This window comes from Capra hircus, chromosome 3, assembly GCF_001704415.2.
Source record: "Capra hircus breed San Clemente chromosome 3, ASM170441v1, whole genome shotgun sequence".
In the NCBI taxonomy this organism is placed as follows: domain Eukaryota; kingdom Metazoa; phylum Chordata; class Mammalia; order Artiodactyla; family Bovidae; genus Capra; species Capra hircus.
Genome location: NC_030810.1, coordinates 33,421,678 through 33,443,385, shown reverse-complemented (window position 1 = coordinate 33,443,385; position 21,708 = coordinate 33,421,678). Strand labels below are relative to the sequence as shown.

Below are 21,708 nucleotides of genomic sequence, written 5' to 3'. Positions count from 1 at the left end.
GTGGTGAGTTTTGGAAATATTAATAGGTGAGGTATCTAGCAAAATCTTAGTAGTATCTTAATTGTTCCTCATGCAGGATAACCATTATTACTTTATCATGAGTAGGAGCCAGAGCCTAGGAATCTAAGGCTCAAGTCTCTTCTTTCCCACTTAAAACGTTAGTTACTGCTTCTATGAATGCATCTGTGAAGTAGTGATGCCTGTCTCAGCATTATCATAGGAGTCCAAAGATATGTCTGTGTTCTCGGTAAATGGTAGCTTTATTATTTGTAATCATATTATTGTGTATTTTCATTTAACAAAATAGTAGTTGGTTTCAAAAAGCAGTAAATAAAAAAAATTATTCTTCCTTTTTTTTTAATAGCCTTGGACTCTGGATAGCACCATCAGTGAAGAGAACAGAGCTGTCATTGAGAAAATGTTGTTGGAAGAAGAGTATCCTTTATTGACTATGAGGAAAGTAAAGATTTCAGGGTTAAAAATCTATTAATGCAAAACTTACAAAAGAGACCACTGTTAGTTGCTAGATATAATGCTAGGGTATAATGTTACCTACCTATTCTGTTTTACCACTAAGTCTGAGATCTAACCCAATACTTTTGAGTTTCTGTTGTCAGCCAACTCTTTCAATTACCTTAATATTGAACAGAAATTATAGAAATTTTTTGGTGGTTGTTGTTTTGTTTTTATTTTTTATCTTTTTGCCATGCCACATGGCATGTGGGATCTTAGTTCCCAGACCAGGGATTGAACCCATTCCCTCTTTAGGGAAAGTGTGAAGTCCTAACCGTGGACCAGCAGGGAATTTCCTATAGAGTGTTTTAAATCAGCTAGAATCCTTAGTTTAAGTCCAGATTTTCTAGTCCAGACCTCCCATTTTCAGTTGTATGAGATATTAATTCGTCCAAAGACACAGAATTAGAATATGTAAAAGTTCTCACTTCTTATTCTACCAATTTATAGGTGTTACTGGGAGCAATCTAAGTAAAAAACACAAAACTATAGAATGAAGATTTTTTTCTCCCAGAAGTTGTAAGTCCTTATTCACAGTTCAGCCACTGGCTTCTTGCCCTGTTTCTTTCATCTGTTTGTGATATTTGCAACTTAAATTTTGGGGAACTCATATATTTTTTTACATGTAAAATAAAAGGATTGAATAAAAAGTTTTCTGATTTTCTGATTTATAAAGATTATTAATATAACTCTAATTAAAGTAGTGAGTGGTTTGTTTTCAGCTCTTCTGTGTTTCATGGATTTTTATCTCCTTTTTAAGCCAGAGTTTCTGTTCCTTTTACTCCCAGTTATTGCTGTGTTGTTTGCAGGGTGTCTGTGTACCTTTAATTCTCATAGGTAAACCCCTTTTAGGCTTTCTTACTCTCCAGCTCTCCCCAAACATTACAGCTATAGCCTGGATCATCGCTTTTCAGTAGAAAAATAGTGCAAGTCACATATGTCCTTTATAGTTTTCTAATAGCCATGTTTAAAACAGGGGAAATCAATTATAATAACATTTTATTTGACCCAGTATATTTAAAATATATTTCAACATTTAATATGTAAACATTGAGATGTTTTACATTCTTTGTTTTATACTCTTTGAAACCCAGTGTGCATTTTATATACTTAACAGTACATCTCAGTTTGTGCTAACCACATTTCAGGTATTCAGTAGCTACACATGGGGCTATTAGCCAATGTGTTGAACAGTGTCATTCTAGATTAATGAATATTTAGGTAGTCAGTGGTTCACTTCCAGACTTGGGAACAAAATAATGATAGTAAAAGCTGTGTGAGCTCTTGGATGAACAAGGATAGTGCTTTCTTCTGTCCTTGTCTTCAGCACCTGATATCTGCCATGATGCCTCGTGCACATGACACACGGTCAGTATTTGCTAAGTGAAGAATCTAAAAATATAACAGTATAGGTTAGGTTTAATCAATCTGAGAGGTAGATTTGACCCAAGCGTTCGTTATATTTGTTAGGGTAGAGAACAACCCTAAACTCTTCTCTGTTACCTTCAGAAATGTGAAAGCAGATACTCCTGAATTATCCTGGACGACCAGTCAGCATCTGTTAATTCTCCATATGTGTTAGGAAAAAAGATTTAAATAAAACATTGAGGATATCTCTTTTCTTAGCCACTTCTAATAGGGAGAAAAGAGAAACTAGCATTTAGGTAGTACACATTTTGTGCAGATACTGTGTATGTGTGACTTCACATGTAATATTTAATCCAGATAAAAACCCTATAAGATAACAAACATTTTTGTTATAATTATTACACACCTGGAAAATTTTTTGAGAAGAATTGGTTTCACTTGAATTTAAGTGTGATTTTCAGGATATGTGAGTGCCTGCTTTATACAAATTGCATAATAATTTATAGGACTTTATTATTTTAAAAGTTTCTTTAATAATTACACAGGTATTACTTATCCAATAAGTCACTTCCAGGAAAATTCTGGCTTGATCAAAAGGAAGATGATAAAAAATACTTGAAGAGGTAAAATCAATTTATAATGCTTTTAAAAGTCTGAATTGTATTTTTAAAAACTTCACAGGCTTCCTTATTTTCTTTTTTCATGTGGTGCAGTCTGCAGAAAACAGCAAAAATCATGTATGTACTTAACATTTTATACTTTAAAATCTTTTTGATTAGTTAAAAATTAGGGGAAAATTAAGCAAGTTATAGTTGGCCTGTGGAAAAATCCTCTTGACCTTGGGTTTACACAATTATAAAATCAAAAACTTCTTGTACAAATGTTGGAATGTTACAAGATAATTTTATTGTATTATTTATTTGTCAGAACCTTTATGGCCCTACATAGGCAATTTTATTAAACTATGGAAAAGGTGGTTTTCTAGGGATTTGTGGGGAAAATTTTTTAAGCTGCCCTCTAGTATATTATGAATTGACTTGATTTCTGTTGCCCTGTCAGTTAATTTTCATTTGTTTCAAATAAAACTTTAATTTGAATTTGTAGTTTTTAAAAATTATCCAGAGAAGTTAAGTATTAACTGTTTTATAAACATCCTTTCCCTATAATTGAAGAAGGTTTGATATTATTCAGTGTTTCTAAGCTTGCATGTTGATAATCCCTTAGAGGGTAGACTTGTAATTACCAAGAGTTTGAGCACTGAACAGACTTTGGCTTTTGCATTTTGCTGAACAAGCAACAACAACTAAAAAATGAAGTTAAAGAAAAGATTAATGGTTCACATCAATTAAATTAGTTGGCTTCATCTCAGTTTTATTTTTAATTTCTTAATGTCCTGCATTTCAAAAGCAATAATTATAGTGTCATAGTACTTTCACCTCTTTTCCGGCTTGATATTTACGTAGATTTACATAGAAGAATCAGATGGTATTTCTGGAGCCCGTTTTATCTCCGACAAGCCTCTCAGGTTTTGGAGATGTATTAACATTTGCTGCTTTGTGTCCAATCTAAGGAAGCCTATTTGTTATTTCCTTTGATGTCTTTTAGTGTTATCTTCACTCAGACCCAAGGATTATGTCTTTGGGGGCTCCTGTCCTGAGCTAGAGAAATATATAAGACAGGGTAAATCTGGTCCCCCAGGTAGAGGCTGCAGCCTGCTTTTTCTTCTCTTCTTTTTAATTCTTAGACTCAAAAAGTATTAAGTTTAGCCCATGGCTATCTATAACCTTTAGCTGCATAAATATGGAATGTTCCATTTCAGAAATTTTTTTGCAATTCCTCTTTTTCCCCTCAGGGTACACTCTCCTACAAAACCAGCCAGTTACTCAGTAAAGTGGACGATAGAAGAAAAAGAGCTGTTTGAACAAGGGCTGGTAAATAGAGCAATTTTTAATTTATAGTGAAATAATTCTAGAAGCAAATATTGATAGAATTATAAGGTTAATTTATAGAGACTGAAAATTTCATTTTAATTACAGTAATCACATTTATAGTTTTTCTGTAGTTAAATGATGTAGTTAGAATGATTATGTTTGTAGTGTAGTAGGAGAGAATTCCTTTTAACTCATACTTAAGTTACTAAAATATTAAAATATTGATAGATTTGACTCAATATTTTAGGTAGTTTTTCACCCCTTTTTTGGTACTAATAAAACCCAAGAAATTGTACTATATACGTTTTACCAACCACCTGTACTGAAAGGCAAACTTATTTATAATTACCTGATCTTTTCTCTTGGGGAAAAACTTGTATTTGGAACAGTCTGGGTGATCAGCTCAGTTTTTTTCAATTCCGATTTTGGCATTTGTGCACACAATCTAAATATTTTAATGGATATAGTTAAAGACCAGAAACATTCCTTTTGCATCAATGTTTCACTGAGATCTATTTAAATATTCACAGTTGCATAATGGAAAAAAAAATGTACACAAGTTTCTAATTATGAGAAAGTGCCTTAATATAATGAAACTTAACAAAATATGCAGGAATTTTTTTAACTGTCTATAATAGATTATATTTTTTTCTTTAAGGTACATATTACTCAATTAATTTTGAAATTATATATATTTATATGTGTAGAATATGTAATATTATGTAGGATTCATGAATGCGAATTGAAACATAGTTAACATAACTACAGAAACTATTTTGAGGGTTATATCTCCTCCTGAGATTTTTCTCCTATACTTTTGATGCTTTTTATACTGATATTTTAGTCTGTCGTGTGATTGTCATTTATATAATCTAATTAACCAGTCGTATATTTAAGATTGCTGACAACTTTAGTGTTTTGTCCATTACCAAAGATCAGAATATACACACAAATGGATTGTGAATTTGGGGGTTGTTCTTGTTGACATTGGTGGTAGTTATAGAGGCTTAGCTCCATGGTTCAGAACTCAAATGGCACCTTAAGTTGTAGAGTGTTAAGTCTCCTTCTGACTTCTGTCTCAACCTTTAGTTTTCTTTGCCTGTCACCTGTTCTTGTGAATCCTTCCAGAGATAATTTGTCCCTATAAAAGCAAGTGTCTTTATTTAGGTACATATGTAGATATCTATGTCTATCTGTGTATATATAAAGAGATATTTTAAACCTAAAATATTTTCCCGCAAAAATACATGGAACCATTGGTTGTATTCTCAGCCTGTGTAACTCATTAGTATCATTTGCTTATAATCTGAATTCTCTCAGGCTTGAGAGTAGGAAATTATGTGGTACTGAATGATGAAAGAAGATTTTTTCCTTCTTGTCCCTTTGCTCTATTTTTAAATTGGTGAATGTTTTCTTTGCTTCTCTTGCTAGTGTCCCCTCTCCAATTTTCATAGAGCCCAAGCCCCTAGAATCCTAACTAGTCACACTTTATCCAGTCTTTCCTATTTCCAAAAGAGTGCTCCATGCTACCAAATTACATATTTGCCTTCATTACACAATGTGTGTCCTCAGTCAGTCGGCTGTGTCTGACTCTTTGCGACCCTATGGACTGTAGCCAGCCAGGCTTCTCTGTCCATGGCATTTTTCAGGCAACAGTCCAGGAGCAGGTTGCCATTTCCTACTCCAGGAGATCTTCCTGACCCAGGGATCAAATCCGCTTCTCTTGTACCTCCTGCATTGGCAAGCAGATTGTTTACCACTGTACCACCTTGGGAAGCCCTTAGCACATACTACAGATAATTAAATCTTCAGAAAGTTGATCTCAGGTATTAGTTAAGAACTATTATAAGTTATTAATTTATACTTACTGATTTTCTCAGAAGTACCTTCAGTTTTAAGAAATTGTCCATATGTCAGATTTTCTATTGAATACCAAAAATAAGTATGTAAGTTAAAATTTATCATTTAGGTCAGGATAATTTATTGCCATTAGTCATGACTCTCTGGCATGTAAATCTGGCCCTGAGATCAGCTTCTCTGAGTTGTTGTATTTTTTTTTTTTCCCTTTAAATAGTTTTAGGAAATCTAAAAAAGGATTGTTGAGCTTCTTTGGGAAATGGAGAGTATCTTGTGTTAGAGATAATGTAAAGGAGATTTATGTATCAAATGATAGACTTGATAATTAAAAATACTGTCTAGCTTTAAAATCATACTGCATTCATGTCTGTACTTGAAAACACACACCAGAGCTCCCTCAAGTTCTCAGTTTTTCCCTTCACAGCCTCGATGTTAGTAGGTACACAGCCTTTGACAATGAAGGGATGTAGGGAGGTGTTGGTTGGAGGTCACTTTATTTGTGATTCAATCTTTTAATTCAGTTTACTGTGATATCTGAACAGTGTAAAAGTTTTTGTAATGTATGTTTTAATATGGAATCTGACTAAGAAAATTTTTTTGAAATTAGTGTTGGAACATAGTCAATTGATTCTATAATTGGAAAATAGAACATACAACCCACCTCCCTTTCAATGCACTTTTTTGTTGAGTTATCCTTAATTTTGGAACATCATAATGTATAATACTAATATATACTGTAGGAGTACATAGAAGTGATGGATCTTCATTTAGGTAGCTATAGAAAGAAATTTGTAAATCATCTTGGTCTGCTTTCAGAAGTCAAGATTCAAAGAGGAGATTGTGGGCTTTGATTTTAAGAGTCTTAACTATATATGAGACTTGTGTGTTTTAGAAAACAAAAATAGATCATTTTTCTTTTTTTTTAATTTGGCAGTAATTTGGAATGTTAATTAAGCTAATCAAAAACAATTTCTTTTCCATTTTGATAACATAGGCTAAATTTGGCCGAAGGTGGACCAAAATTGCAAAGCTAATTGAAAGTCGCACTGTTTTACAAGTGAAGAGTTATGCGAGACAGTACTTTAAAAATAAGGTAAGCAGGATATAAATATCCTAGTGATCATATTTAAAATAAATAAAATTAATAAGCGTAAGTAGTTCTTTAATTCAAGCATGCTTGCATACATGCTAAGTCGCTTCAGTCATGTCTAACTCTTTGTGACCCTATAAACTGTAGTCTGCCAGGCTCCTCTGTCTGTGGGGATTCTCCAGGCAAGAATACTGGAGTGGGTTCCTCCAGAAGATCTTCCCATCCCAGGGGTTGAACCCATGTCTCTTACATCTCCTGCATTGGCAGGCGAGTTCTTTTCCACTGGTGCCACCTGGCATTAAAGTCTTAATGTTCAGAGTGTTTATAGTGAAAATATTTTATACCCATAAAGTACCCTATAAATGTTTGTCTTCAAAAATCTCAAAGCATATCTTCAATGTATTGAGTATTGCTGTTAAATTAGTATTATTATGTTACTCCACTTAATTTCGTGCAGTTAAATAGGGCAAATTATTAGTTGCTCAAAAACATCCTATAAAGCAAATAGTATTCCAAAGAGAAAACCTTAGAGGTCATTGCTTCCTGGAAAATCTTTTTCCTTTTTAAATATTTGCATTAAACTTTTAAGAATTATTAGAGCTTAGGGGCCAAAAATGCTAACATGATTCTAAAATCTTTTTAATAGCAATGAAACTTGTACAATTATTATAAAGAACTGTCTGAAAACTCTAATAAATTGCAGTGTTCAAAAATGTACAGTTACGGTCTAGTTCCTTAGTCTCGAAAGTAATTTGTGCTGTATTCAACCATGTAGTTCTGATATTTAGAATTTTTCTAATATGTTCTGCTTGAGTACTAGAAGCATAATTATATAGAATTTGAAAGTGTCTTAAATGAAATTTGGTGCTTTCTTTTCATGTAAATTGGGTTGACCCTTGAACAAAACAGGCTGAACTGAGCTGATCCACTTATATGTGGATTTTTTTTCAGTAGTCAGTAATACAGCACTGCACCATCCCCTGAGGTGGAACTGCAGGTGTGGAACTGCGGATGCTAAGGGGCTGCATAAAGGGGAGGCCAACTTTAAGTTATATGCAGATTTTCAACTATGGTGCTCCTGACCCGCTGTTGTTCAAGGGTCAGCTGTATTGGGTTTTACCCCGTATACAAGACTTACCTAATTTAGTGTCATTTGGTCATAGGAGGTAAGTAATGGAATGAATTCATTGTAAATCAGTCAGTCTGCTCCCTCTTAATCAGCAAAAGCATTTTCCAGACAGCCTACTAAGGTCAAGGTATTGGGAGCCAGAATAAGCCTAATTTAGTTGTTCTTACCCATGCTTCTCTGGCTGGTATGTGCGGGACTTCTTGCAGTGTCAGTTTTACTCAGAGGCTTGAGATGAAAGGGTACATTTTAATATTTATAAAATTAATATATAATTAATACAATGCAAAATTTTGTCAGCAGTTTTAAGCTAAAAATGAGAAACTTCAAATAAGTAAGTTGTTAAAGGCTATTTCAGGCTAAATGTCCAAATTTCATTTTCCCTCCTGCTAGCCTTTCCTTTTCCTTTACATAGTAAGCCAGTTAACTACAATACAGTATCCTCGGAGTCGGTTGTGATAAAGGATCTATACATAATCTCTTTTTAGGAGCTGTTATGTCTTGGGTATGTTAGTTATTTGCAAGATTTTTCAAAATTATATATAACAGATTTTATTTCAAATTACATATACTCGTTAGCATTCATTTTCTTTTTCTTATTGCATTACAACATATTTATGTTTATAACACCAGGTATGATAGTTTCATGTCTTAAATTATAAGCTCTATAATATTAGAGCTACATTAAATGAACTTGCATAAGCCAGTTTGTTTCTATTGTCTTTGTATTTAAATGAAAGATGATTTTAAATTACTCAGTAAATACATGTGAGATAGACTCCTTTAACTAAAAGGAGTTTTTAGCATTATAAAAATGATCTGCTGAGGTATCAGATATTCTGAGAAATAAGCCTTCACAATATCTTAAAAATACCTTGTATGAAGGTTTTTGGTTAATTTTCTATGGTTGATCTGAGCCAGATTCCCATTTTAAGCTTCATACTGAAAACTAAGTATTAATAGTAGGTCATAATTATTTGATTAATAAAAGTCACCAGTTGACCATGAATGAGTCAAATATATTTATGGAAATTTGAAGTGATGATCTTTTACACTTAAAATGTAGTTGTAACCCCTTTAGAAAAAGCACAGTAAAGATACACCTTTAACATGTACTCACTTTAATAACTTTGTATCTTATTTTTTTGTGTGTGCCAGTGATTACATTTTAAACATCTTAATATTATGGATATTTTATCTTGATTTTTAATAAGGTAAAATTAGATGGTCCAGAAAAGGAAACACCAAATCAGAATAGCAGTGGCTTCCAGATGAAAAATGATGAAGCGACAAAGGCATGGACAGCATCAGGTTTAAGGGGACGTGCTGATCCCAACTTGAACGCTGTAAAAATTGAAAAGTTATCCGATGATGAAGAAGTAGACATCACAGATGAAACTGATGAGTTGACTTCTCCAGTTCCCCAAAAGGGTCTTAGCAGTGTTCTCTTGTTAGACATGTCTAATAATGAAAGACCTGAAACCAGTAAAGCACTGGTTTTTGACAGCCAAGAAAATCCCATTTCCAAATCTTCCAAGGAATACCTTCTGACTATAAAGCAAGGTGAGATGGAAACACTTTCAAGCCCAGGAATTAGACTTTGGACTGAAAATTACAACACCAGTGACCAAAAATTAGTTGAATTAAATGATCAGAAATGTGATAAGCTGATGAAGAACTGTGATAAACATGATGGGAATGGAATAACAGATGATGCCAGACAGTTGCCTTCTCCAGAGCCTTGTGAAGCTCAGAAAGACTTGAGTGATAATGAATTGCTTTTTCATTCCTCCTGCCAAATGGAGGAGGAGAGCCAAGAGGAAGAAGAGCTTAAGCCACCAGAACAAGAAATAGAAGTTGATAGAAATATCATTCAAGAAGAAGAAAAACAAGCAATTCCTGAGTTTTTTGAGGGGCGCCAAGCTAAAACACCAGAACGCTATTTGAAAATTAGGAATTATATTTTGGATCAGTGGTAAGGAAAAATTGTATTTTAGATGCTATTTTAAAGCTTATGAAACTCTAAAGTATGTACATGTGCCTGTGCAGAATTTAGTATTTTACAGTCCTAGTGTTCCAGAGAGCTTTAACATATTAATACATTTCAGTAGGCAAGACTTGGTTTCTCATAGTGAAACTGTTTGAAAGTTTGGGGAAATGTTGTCATCTGTAGCTGTCTTAACCCATCTGTCTGTTATTTTATTAGAGTCTGTGGTCCTAAAAGAAAAGGGATAAATTATTACCTTAAAAAGCAGTTTCGTAGGACACTGTTAGGAAGATATAGAAAACACTACTGAACTGGAAGAGGGGAAGAATGTCTGTCTTAGTTTATGGTGTACTTTGAAGTACAAAGAGAAAACTTTGGTGACAAGGATAGTATCATTTAATGTGGCTTGATTTCAGAAACTATTCTAAAAGTCTGCCTTAAGTGCTTTTGACTTTGAACTTGTGACATAATGTGTCAATAATTCCTTTATCAGAATATAAGAATTTTTTTTATATATTCAGTTTACCCTCTAAATTGTCAGTACCTTTTATTTGAATTACTTAGTGAGGGATAGGGAACAAGCCAAAAAACTTCCCACTTTATTAGCTTAAATGCTGTGAAAGTGATTTGCATTTTTCATAATAGTTTAATTAAGACATCATCAAACATTCATGATTGTTACTGCTTCAGGAGCTATAAAATTGTGTAGAGCCGTCTTTACAGAGGGCTTCTGTTCTGACCTAGGAAGATTACTAAAGGAAAAAACCAGGCTTGTTAAATCAGTAACTTTCATTTTACTCACATAATATTAATCATTTTGACATCTAAAGAAAGCCCTATTCTAAAAGAAAAACAAATTTTTTTTTCTCGCTCTTAACTCTTAGTTATTTTGCAAATGATTGAGGTTGGGAAAATGCTAAGTGAGGGTGGTATCAAAGTAAAAGAATACCTATAAGGAACCACTCCTGATATTTACATAGGGTTTTATAGTTTACAGAGAGCTTTTCTCTATCTGATTGTTCAGAACAATCCTGTAAACTAGGCAGGTGGTGTTTTCTCTCTTTGAAAGAATGAGCTTGAGGTCAGGAGGGGCTTAGGGAGCTGCCTTGGATTATACAGACCGATTGTTGACAAAAGAAGGACTTCAATGCAAGTCTCGACTCTGTAAATCACTCTTTCCATTATTCTACACTGCCTAGTTCACACTTAAAACAGAAAAATTAAATCTCCCTTGGTATCTAATTTTGTTTTTGGAAATAAGAGCATGAATGGCCAAAATTGAAGTACTTCAAAATAATGACTAAATCAAAAGTCTATATAAATTATCAAAGGCAATTTAATGTTACTTTAATCAAATTTCATTTGTTACTTTGAATTTTGGATTTACAGGCAGAGTAATTTATATGGGTAGCATGAATTATATGGCAATAGTTTCCTATTGTCATTGCTTTAATTCATGAAACCAGTTAAATATTGCTGTTTCAGTATGATGATGTAGCCGAACAGTATGAAAGCAAAAATAAATGTTTTGAGCAGGAACTCAAACCTATTCTCTTCAGAAATAGAACAGAGTATTTAGAGACTGGAGGCGGTGTTAAAAAAAAAATGAAGAGTTGAAGTTTTAAGATAAAAAAAGTCCTGCTAGATTTGTTTGTAGCTAGAAGATCTTTTCCATAAAAGCACATGCAGTTGACTCCCTGTTTCGGGGGCTATTTTATTAAAATAGTAACCAGTAATCATTGAATACTTATAATGCCCAACATTGTATTTATCTCTAGTCCTCTTTGACAGCCTTGTCCTCATTTTACAGATGAGAGAAATGAGGTTGAGAGAGGGAACAGCTTGTTCCAGGTCACATTAGGTGGAGGTGATTGCAGAGAATGCAGTCTTGACCCATTATTTTCACACTTACCACTCTGGGCCTTGACTGACTTTTCACACTGCCTCGAATGCTTTTCCCCGCTGGATTTTGGTGAATCTCACTTCCTCTTCTCTTTCAGTTCTGCTCAAGGGAGATTAGACGCCTTCTTTCTCTACCCTGTGTCTACAATAGCTCACATATCTCCTCCCTCTCATTCTCTTACCCTGTATTGTATATATCTTATAGAACTTCTTACCACTGAAAATACCATATTTTTATTTGTGTTTTGTCTCCCCTCTCTCCACCCCAATGATAAATATAGGCTCCATGTTGATTGTTAATTGTTTTGTCCCTCCTGCTTAGAACAATGCTTGGAATACAGAGACAGGTTGAAAGAATGAATCATCATTATATCATAAACAGATGTTTCTAGAGGCCTTACCATTTGTTCAGTGCTGTACTAATACTAAGCTCTTTGTTTAAAGCCTTTTGATTTGTGTAATCTTTAATTAGACCAATACAGTTTATAGTTGCATAGTTTTTGGTAGCTGGGTATACCCTGCCCATTCCAGCTGTCCTGCCTTCATTTGTGTAGAGTGTGTACTCTTACCCAAGACACACTGAAATCCCACCTTTTTAATGAAACTTCTGATATCGTCCCACATCCCATATTATCAATACTTTTTACCCTCACTGACCTTCAGAATTTATGATTTTAAATTTGGTTTCTGCTTAGGTCTTCCCTGAACACCCTATCTAAAATAGTCTGTACCTCTCTGCCCTGCTGTATCCCCTTATCCTTATTCTGTCTTCCTAGCGCTATTGCTACCTGACAATACAGTATTTATTCATTCATTTATTGACTTACTAGAATGTAAGGTCTGAAAGTTCAGGAACTTCAGATTCATCTCTGTATCTGTGCCGAGAACAGTGCCTGATATGTAGGACACAAAATATATATTTGTAGTATAAAGATTGATTAAGGAATTCCTATGTTATGTAATATATCTGAACACTCAGTTCATAAAGTCTGTGTTTGAATCCTGTCACTTCCTTAACAAAGTGCTTTAATTTCTCTTACCTTCTTGTTGCTTTATCTCAAAAATAAGAATAATAAAATCTACTTTGTAGAGTTGTATATAACCTGTAGTATGGCATCTGTTCTAAGTACTCAGTAGCTGTTTGCTACTCTTACTAAGTTCCATTACTAAGACTTCATGTTATACCATCTAGCATGGTATATTAAGTATATTTAGTTGTTGTTCAGTCACTCAGTCATGTCTAACTCTTTGCAGCCCCATGGACTTCAGCATGCCAGGCTTCCCTGTCCTTCACCATCTCCCAGAGCTTGCTCAAACTCATGTCCATTGAGTTGGTCATGCCATCCAACCATCTCGTCCTTTGTCCCCTTCTCCTGCCTTCCATCTTTCCCAGCATCAGTGAGAAAAGTGAAAGTGAAAATCACTCAGTTGAATCCAACTCTTTGTGACCCCATGGACTGTATACAGGCCAGGATACTGGAGTGGGTAGCCTTTCTCTTCTCCAGGGCATCTTCCCAACCCAGGGATCGAACCCAGGTCTCCTGCATTGCAGGCAGATTCTTTACCAGCTGAGCCGCAAGGGAAGCCCAAGAATACTGGAGTGGGTAGCCTATCCCTTCTGCAGCGGATCTTCCCAACCCAGGAATCGAACCAGGGTCTCATGCATTGCGGGCAGATTCTTTACCAACTGAGCTATCAAGGAAGCCCTCCCAGCACTGGGGTCTTTTCTAATAAGTCACCTCTTCAGGTTGACTATCTTAGTTTAGTGACCAAAGTACTTAGTAATTGTTTTATTTTGTAAACCTCTTCTTTAGTGACCAAAGTATTTAGTAATTGTTTTATTTTGTAAACCTCTTCTTTCTTTCAGTCTTTGGGTGTTTCTTGATTCTTTAGCATGGAATATAGTATCTGTTTTCCACTGAGAGCACTTAATGTTACTGGCATAAAGATTAAAAGTAATATATAACTTTTAAGCATTTATAAGGTAGCTTGTAATTAAAAGATGCTGTCCAGCAAAGTTAAAGTAGATGAACCTAAGCAATGTATTAAAAATTGGAATGTCTAATACTAAGCATTTTCATGAATATGCCCTTTTTATTCAAAGATTGAGGCTTGCATTTGGGTCTGCAGATAAATATGCTTCTAACTTCAAAGTCCTGGGATCTATGGAGTTTAATGTTTGGGAAGAAATGATACTTGTAAAAGTCACACTGTACTTGTTAATGAGTGTATCGTTGAAAAATATTTCATTTCAGAAAAAAGTACACTTGGGTATCATGTATTAGCATTGTATTCACTACACATTTACATATTGAGAAGGGGGTACATTTTAAAAATATTTCAAGTATTAAAAGTTTCCCCCAGAAGTCGTCTTTTATGTTTTTATTTATCCAAAATAATTGTACTTCCGTCTCTTAGGGAGATATGCAAACCGAAATACTTAAATAAGACCTCAGTACGTCCTGGCCTGAAGAACTGTGGGGATGTTAATTGTATTGGACGGATTCATACATACCTCGAGTTGATAGGAGCAATCAATTTTGGATGTGGTAAAAATAAAAACCCAACAACATCTTTTACTCAACGTTTTATATCCTTACAGCACCCATTAATTTCTTTGATGGTCAGAATTCAAGTAGATTTAGTGTTGATAGAGAATACAGAAAGGTGCTCTAATGTTATAGAATAAATGTATTGAGATTTTGTTTTAAAACAGATTTCTGTTGATAAACTATATTTCCTTTTAACCTGCAGTCAAAATTGATGCTTTTAAAGGAAAAATATTAAGTAGTAGAAATGATTTAAGGATGCAGTTCTTTGTCAAGTAAAAGTAAATTTTATGAAAAGTCCAGTCAAAGCCCATTTAATTTGGAAATACTGTATTAATGCTAAACATATTGTCTAGCAGTATTTAAATAAAATAATTTATGAGCCTTTATACTTAAATGTAATAAAAGTGCCAAAATATTTTTTGTGGTAGAAAGTTTTTCTCAAATGTAAAGTCATGCATATTTTTAATGTATTCTGCCCTTTTATTGAATTGCTGCCGCTGCTGTACATGAATGTTTTCATGTACAAGTTGCTGGAGTTGGTGCTAATCATACATAATTTTGAAGAAAGATAATAGTTATAATAGTTGGAAAGTGATAAGTTAATTAGAATGTTGTAACCCATGGTTCCAGTGGAGTATATTCTGTGTTCTTTGTCTATGAAAAGACAACCAGAAAACTTCCTACCAGAGATTATTTCATTTCATGTAGAGATAGATAGAATTTACAGTCTTCCGTGGGCTCTATCCTTCATTTTAGTGTCTTTTCTTGCCCAAAGCAAGGTACCAGGGATGGCTTTATAGGAAAGCTAAGATGCCATAGCTTCCCTAGCCACGCAAAAAAAAGTGAAATCATGTTTACTGTATTAGAATACCAAAATTAGCAAAGTAGGCTTAGCACTTATTTAATCAAAAATTAAACAAATGACCCATTTCATAAATGTTTCATTTTATTGAGATTTCCTTATGAAAACAGTATTACTTTCATGTGAGAACTACCAGGTAGCACATCAGATGTGTATTGTGGAATAAGATAGAAACACAGATACTTAAGAAAAACTTAGAAATTGGGTTATAATTGTAGATGTGTCTTCCTATTGGACAAATAATTCTACAAAATAATAGACTGTTTTCTTTTTTTCTGGATTCCAATAGAACAGGCTGTATATAACAGGCCACAACCAGTTGACAAAGTACGAATCAGAGACAGAAAAGACACGGTAGAAGCATACCAGCTTGCCCAGCGCCTGCAGTCTATGGTGAGCAGCCCCGCGACTCACTGAATGATGGGGTGTTCTTTGCTCTGTTGAATAGGCTGTGCCTGCTTCTCTTCACCTGTTTGACAAATGACCATCTAGTAGAAGAAGGTGTTTTCTTTCACCCAAGCCATTCACTTTTCTGTTTCCATTCAATTTAATGTTAATTTATAGGCAAAAAACAAACCCCCCAAATCTAAAAATCATTCACAGACTTTACACAGAAGCATGGTGTTTTGCTTAAAGTGGTCTTAGACTGCTTCATTTTGATATCCATATCTAACATATCTTTTAAAAACCATACATTTAAGCTCTTTTTTTGTTTCCATTTTCTTTTTGTTTGCTTAAAATTCTTGCCATAAGATTTAGCTTTTCGGAAGAGCTGTTCGAAATATTTTAGTCTTTTTTAATTCTTGAGGTTAATGAGTTTTACAGGCTTCCATGGTCTTACATGGCTCAGTGGTAAAGAATTCACCTGCCATTGCAGGAGCTGTGGATTCAATCCCTGGGTCAGGAAGATCTCCTGGAGAAGCAAATGGCAGCCCACTCCAGCATTCTTGCCTGGGAAATCCCACGGACAGAGAAGCCTGGCGGGCTGTCTGTGAGGTCGCAGAAAAGTCAGACATGACTGAGCAACTAAACAGCAACGAGTTTTACAGTGTCTTACAATGCATGCATCTTATTTTAAAAATAGGTGATCCAGCAAGTCTCCCAAAAGGCAGAGTCATGCTGTGGTCGTATTGGCTTTTACTAATTGTTGCTGTTGTTTAGTTGGTAAGTCGTGTCTGACTCCTCTGCGACCCCATGGACTCTAACCCACCAGGCTAGAGATTTCCCAGGGAGGAATACTGGAGTGGGTTGCTATTTCCTTCTCCAGGGCTTTACTAATAAAACAGGTGAAATTGGTAATAGGTAAGGTAAATAGAGGAGAAGGCAATGGCACCCCACTCCAGCTCTCTTGCCTGGAAAATCCCATGGAGAGAGGAGCCTGGTGGGCTGCAGTCCATGGGGTCGCTAAGGGTCGGACACGACTGAGCGACTTCACTTTCACTTTTCACTTTCATGCATTGGAGAAGGAAATGGCAACCCACTCCGGTGTTCTTGCCTGGAGAATCCCAGGGATGGGGGAGCCTGGTGGGCTGCCGTCTATGGGGTCGCACAGAGTCGGATACGACTGAAGTGACGTAGCAGCAGCAAGGTAAATAGAAAAGAATAGAAGATGAAAGAGCAGGTTTTTTTCCTCAGAGTATTTAGGCTATAAAACATGTCTACCCTAGTTTTTTTGTTTTTGTTTCTGTTTTAAAGAAAGAATGTTTTCATGTACAGTTGCTGGAGTTGGTGCTAGTCGTACATATTCGTAAGTCTGAGACACAATTATTTTGCTTCTAGTTTTCATTATTATACCTCTGGCTATGTATTGTTTCTAGTTTTCTACCATGATGTTATTTTTGTGGTGGTTCTTCTTGGCGCTAAAAAATATTATTTTCCTACAGTTGTAACTCCCATATGATGAAAGGAAATGAAAATTAAAGGAGAAATCAGAATAAAATTTCAAAAATCATTACTTACTTATTTTTGAGCCAAATGCTAACTGTTGAACATAAATTAATAAAAAATAGTCAGGCATTGCTGATCAGGGATTACAGTAATTTAATGGAGAAATTGATGTTTAGGAAATTATCATTTTGGTTTTATATGTTAATGTGCTATGATTTCTCCAAGCTAATCTTGTTACCTTTTGCTTTATTTTTAATTTCCTAACAGCGCACAAGGAGACGCAGAGTCCGAGACCCTTGGGGAAATTGGTGTGATGCAAAAGATTTGGAAGGGCAGACATTTGAGGTAACTTTGATCCCTTCAGATGACTCAGAAGTAAAAATTATTTTGTCAGTATACATTTGTGTATCTTTAATGTCACATATATTATACTTGTTTTATATGTCTAGATGTATAGGTCTCTTTCCCATGTTAATTTATTTGTCTAAAAGTCACCAATAAAAAACAAAGAAAAAGGTACTGAGGATGCGGTTAACTAGAAGTGTGACTGGTTTTCAGAACCGTTATGATCTGTCCCAATATTCTGGTCTTTAGCTCCAGAATATCTGTCAGCATGCCAGGGAGGTGTGCCCTGTTCATTTCAGTAAACAGTTCCTGAATGATGTTCTGATATACCAATTAAAATGTTGTTCTGAGCATTAGACATAAATTGAATTACAAATATTGAAGTATTATTTCTACTAACAAAAATTATGGTTCTATAAAGAAACATAGGCAGTGAATTATGTATGTACATGCGTACACACACACACAACTTCTATGACTATATAATCTGTTTGTGAACAACCAGTGCAGTTAAATGGGAAGAATGTATGAATGTGTACTACTGGCTTTGTTACACTGGGTAACTGTCTCAAATCTCGGGGTTTTATTTACAATCCCCTCAAAGGTTGAATAAAATGTACGAAGGTCCTAATACTCGGTACTAGTAAGTCTTGCATATACCAGGTGTTCAAGAAGCGTTAGTTCTCTTTCTCTCTTCCCCGTTCCCTGCCCCCAGCCTCACGCATGAGTATTCTAGGCACAGCAATTAGTGACACATGGTCCCTGCCTTGAAGGAATTTACATTTCTAGTAGGAAAGATAAAACCTTTGGTGAGTTCCATCAAATTGGTTCCAAGAAATAAAAGATTGACTTAACAGGTATGATCAGGGTAGGTTTCAAAGAAGATGTGATGTTTCATCTGTGACTTAAAGGATGAGCGAGAGAATCTCACAGTGTGGAAATGTAGATGAGGGACTCTCGGCTGAAAGAGACATATAAGTAAAGGTACAGACATGTTCCAGACGTGGGAAAATACCAGGTGTAGTCTGGAAAAGGTATGTAGTTCATATGGGCTGGAGAATAAGACTGATACGTGAGTGTGTGCGCTTTAGTCGCTTCGGTCTTGTCTGACTTTGCGACCCCATGGACTGTAGCCTACCAGGCTCCTCTGTCCATGGGTTGCCATGACTTGCTCCAGGGGATCTTCCCAACCCAGGGATCAAACCGATGACTCTCGTCTCCTGCATTGGCGGGCGGGTTCTGTACCACTAGTGCGACCTGGGAAACCCAATAAGACTGGTAGTAGATAAGAAATGAGAGTTATTTTATTTTATATTTATGTAGGATTTACTATGTTAGACACTACTGTCAGTATTTCACAAACATTAATTCATTTAGTCTTCACAGTAACATCATAGCGTTGTTATTATTATCATTCCCATTTTAAAGAGGAGGAAAACAAACACAGAAAGCTTCAGTAACTTGGCCAGAGTCACCCAGTTAGTGTGAGGCAGAGCCAGGCATTGTCTCTGCAGAATCTGTGCACGTTAGCTTTATGTTGTGATGTCGCTTTATTAATTCTCCCTTCAGTGGTTGATGGATGCTTTGATCAAATGGTGGGGTTTTTTTTTTTTAGCATCTCTCTGCTGAGGAGTTGGCAAGAAGAAGAGAAGAGGAAAAATGCAAACTTGGTAAACCTTCAAAAGTACCAAGACCAACAAAAAGGTATAATTTGACATTATGCAAGTGTGATTTTGTTAATAATCATAAATGATTAGAAAACATATGGAAGGAATATCTGATGTTGCAGCATTATATTGTTCACTTATGAAGTTTAAAAATACTGCTGAAAGTTAAAATTTTTTTTATTTCACTGATTGTTAATTTGGGAGACCATAGCAAAAGTTTTAATTTGTTCTTGTTCAATAAATATAGGATCCAGCCTATGTTGTGAGGCCTTGTTTATGACAGGTGGTTATTTAACTCCTTAGACATTATAAACCAGTAACATGAAATGACTAATTCCCTCTTTTGGTTGGTGCTGAATGTTAGTGAGGCTCTCTTTTTTTTTTTAATAATATAAAATATGTAGCTTGTAACATTAGGGGGTCACTGTATAAATTAAATGCCTTGATTTTCTAGACCCTCACTTCCTGCAGATGACCCATGAAATAGACTGTAGTTTTGTCAAGTGTCCCTTTTAAAACAAGATATCCAGGAACACCTCTTGGTTATTTTCAGTGGCAAGAGCCCTAATGCTCAGCAGTTAGATGTTCCTGGGTAGGTTACATAATGCCTTTATAAGCCTTAGGTCCTCATTTATAAAATAATAACTTTAACAGCACTATTAGCTATGTTTTAAGCATATCACATATATTAACTCATTTAATCCTCATAACAACCCTATGAAGTAGTTAATAATCATTCCCATTTTATAAATGAGGAGACTGAGAAGCACAAAGAGTTTATATAACTTGCCCATGCTTGTTAATGGTGGTGGTGTCGTTTAACCCAGGCATTAAGGCTTAAGAATCCATGCTCCTAACCATTACATTATATATCACCTCTCTAAAAATTAAAATCAAACTTTAGAATTGTTGTGAGAATAAATTAAATAGATAAACTACAGTCATCCATAAACTAGGACTCCTCATCTCATATCCAGACATTTGATTTCCTGAATCTAAATGTGAAACATACTGTAATTTTCAAGTCATTCTTCCAAGTAGGATCTTTTTGAATCCGGATTCACTTTTTTCATATTAGTCTTCATAGCTTTGAATCATCAACATTTCAATAAGCTTGCCTTTTCCACCATTGATCACTGATTAAAATGTTAAACTGAAATAATGTGAACCTCAGACATCATTGTTGAATCAGCTGTATATTACCACAGTTAACCCAATTAACCCATTCTTCATCTTACGCAGAAGAATAATCATAGCAGATATCTTGCTTACATTTAATGACTATATTTGAGTCTTTATGAGTCTGCTAGTTTCTAGCATATCATTGTTATCAAAAGTGAAATTTAGGTGTATCTATCATGACTTATAGTTTCATAAGCCCATTATTCTTAGTCACCTCTTCACTTGCTAAAGGCTTGCAAAGCAGTTGTTAAATAACCTCTTCTAGAATTTTCCTCTGCTGCTTTTTTGGTGAAAACAAGCCTGAAAACAGGACTATACCTAGTCCTCCCGTCATTTTTCATTCTCTACAGTGCCGCAAAAAGTGTGGATGGTGGTTTCGATGATGGTTCTTCAGAGTGCTCTGGGATGTAAATGCTTTGTTTCTATTTTCTTAACTCTCTTGACTTTTTCTTTTTTTTTCGTTTTATTTGCGTTGATTAAGCACTTTCTAATTTGAACATCTTCCTCATTCAGCAGACGCTTTTTAAATGCCTACTGTTCTCAGTATTTGGAATACAGTATTCAGCAAAACAAAGTGTCTCATCTTCTAGCACTAAATCTCTGGTAGAATAGGAACTAAATAGTTCTGCTCTTTCCCAGTTGTTAATATGAACATATTCCTTGTTTATTTGCTTTCTCTGGATGTAGCCTAACAGTTTTTATTTTTCTGAAACCTCAATTCTTTATTGGTCAAAGCCTTTCTAATATTTCTCTCATATTTATACATGTTTTTGTATCTAGCTTTGGTTAGGTGGCCCTCTTTCCATCTTTTATAATTCATGTTAAAAGATGAGTTTACCATAGAACTTTGTATATACATTAATTTCTTTAACAGAATTGTTTGTCATTTATTCATTCAGCAAAGATTTACTGAGTGCTTCCTTTATCCTGAACACATTGCACTGACATAAATGTTTCTGAGAAACGTCTGTCTTTCTTGAACTTCCTTTCCTATCTTATGTCAGAGTTAGGTTTCCATTGAAACCTGCTTTCAGTGTAGGACATGTCTGGCCATTTATAATGTTCTCTTTAGGTGTTAAAAGAAATTAAGACAAAATTACTTTCTCAAAGGTCCTGTTGTTTCTCAAATTTTTAGTCAAGTCCAAAAGAACCGTGCTTCTTTCCAAAGGTTTATATCATAAATTCTCCTAGTTTATTAATTTTACACTTGGAAAGAATTTAGGTTTAGATTATTGGTATACATTTTCAAATTTGTGAATAAATTATGTTATTGAAATTATATTAGGAATGATTTTCTTTTCTTTTTCCTTTTCCAGCTCATTTGATCCCTTCCAACTGATACCTTGTAATTTTTTCAGTGAAGAAAAGCAGGTACTATTCATTCATCACAGAATGACCATAAATAATGCCCTCCTCTCTGACATGAAATATTCTTTTTC

At 34.8% G+C, this 21,708-nt stretch overlaps 1 protein-coding gene across 6 annotated transcripts in view; it reads left to right on the top strand.

The window, feature by feature from the left end:
• MYSM1 (Myb like, SWIRM and MPN domains 1) overlaps positions 1-21,708 on the top strand; it is a 41,664-nt gene that overhangs the window by 5,776 nt on the left and 14,180 nt on the right. For 5 of the 6 annotated variants that reach the window (XM_018044734.1, XM_013962797.2, XM_005678347.3 and 2 more), the window contains exons 3-13: positions 365-435; positions 2,427-2,504; positions 2,595-2,618; positions 3,734-3,812; positions 6,664-6,762; positions 9,100-9,860; positions 14,193-14,323; positions 15,478-15,581; positions 17,343-17,420; positions 19,036-19,124; positions 21,586-21,640. In XM_018044734.1, coding sequence (XP_017900223.1) covers positions 365-435; positions 2,427-2,504; positions 2,595-2,618; positions 3,734-3,812; positions 6,664-6,762; positions 9,100-9,860; positions 14,193-14,323; positions 15,478-15,581; positions 17,343-17,420; positions 19,036-19,124; positions 21,586-21,640 — 1,569 coding nt within the window. The remainder of the gene's footprint in view (positions 1-364; positions 436-2,426; positions 2,505-2,594; positions 2,619-3,733; positions 3,813-6,663; positions 6,763-9,099; positions 9,861-14,192; positions 14,324-15,477; positions 15,582-17,342; positions 17,421-19,035; positions 19,125-21,585; positions 21,641-21,708) is intronic. The other variant, XM_013962798.2, reaches the window with a different exon arrangement.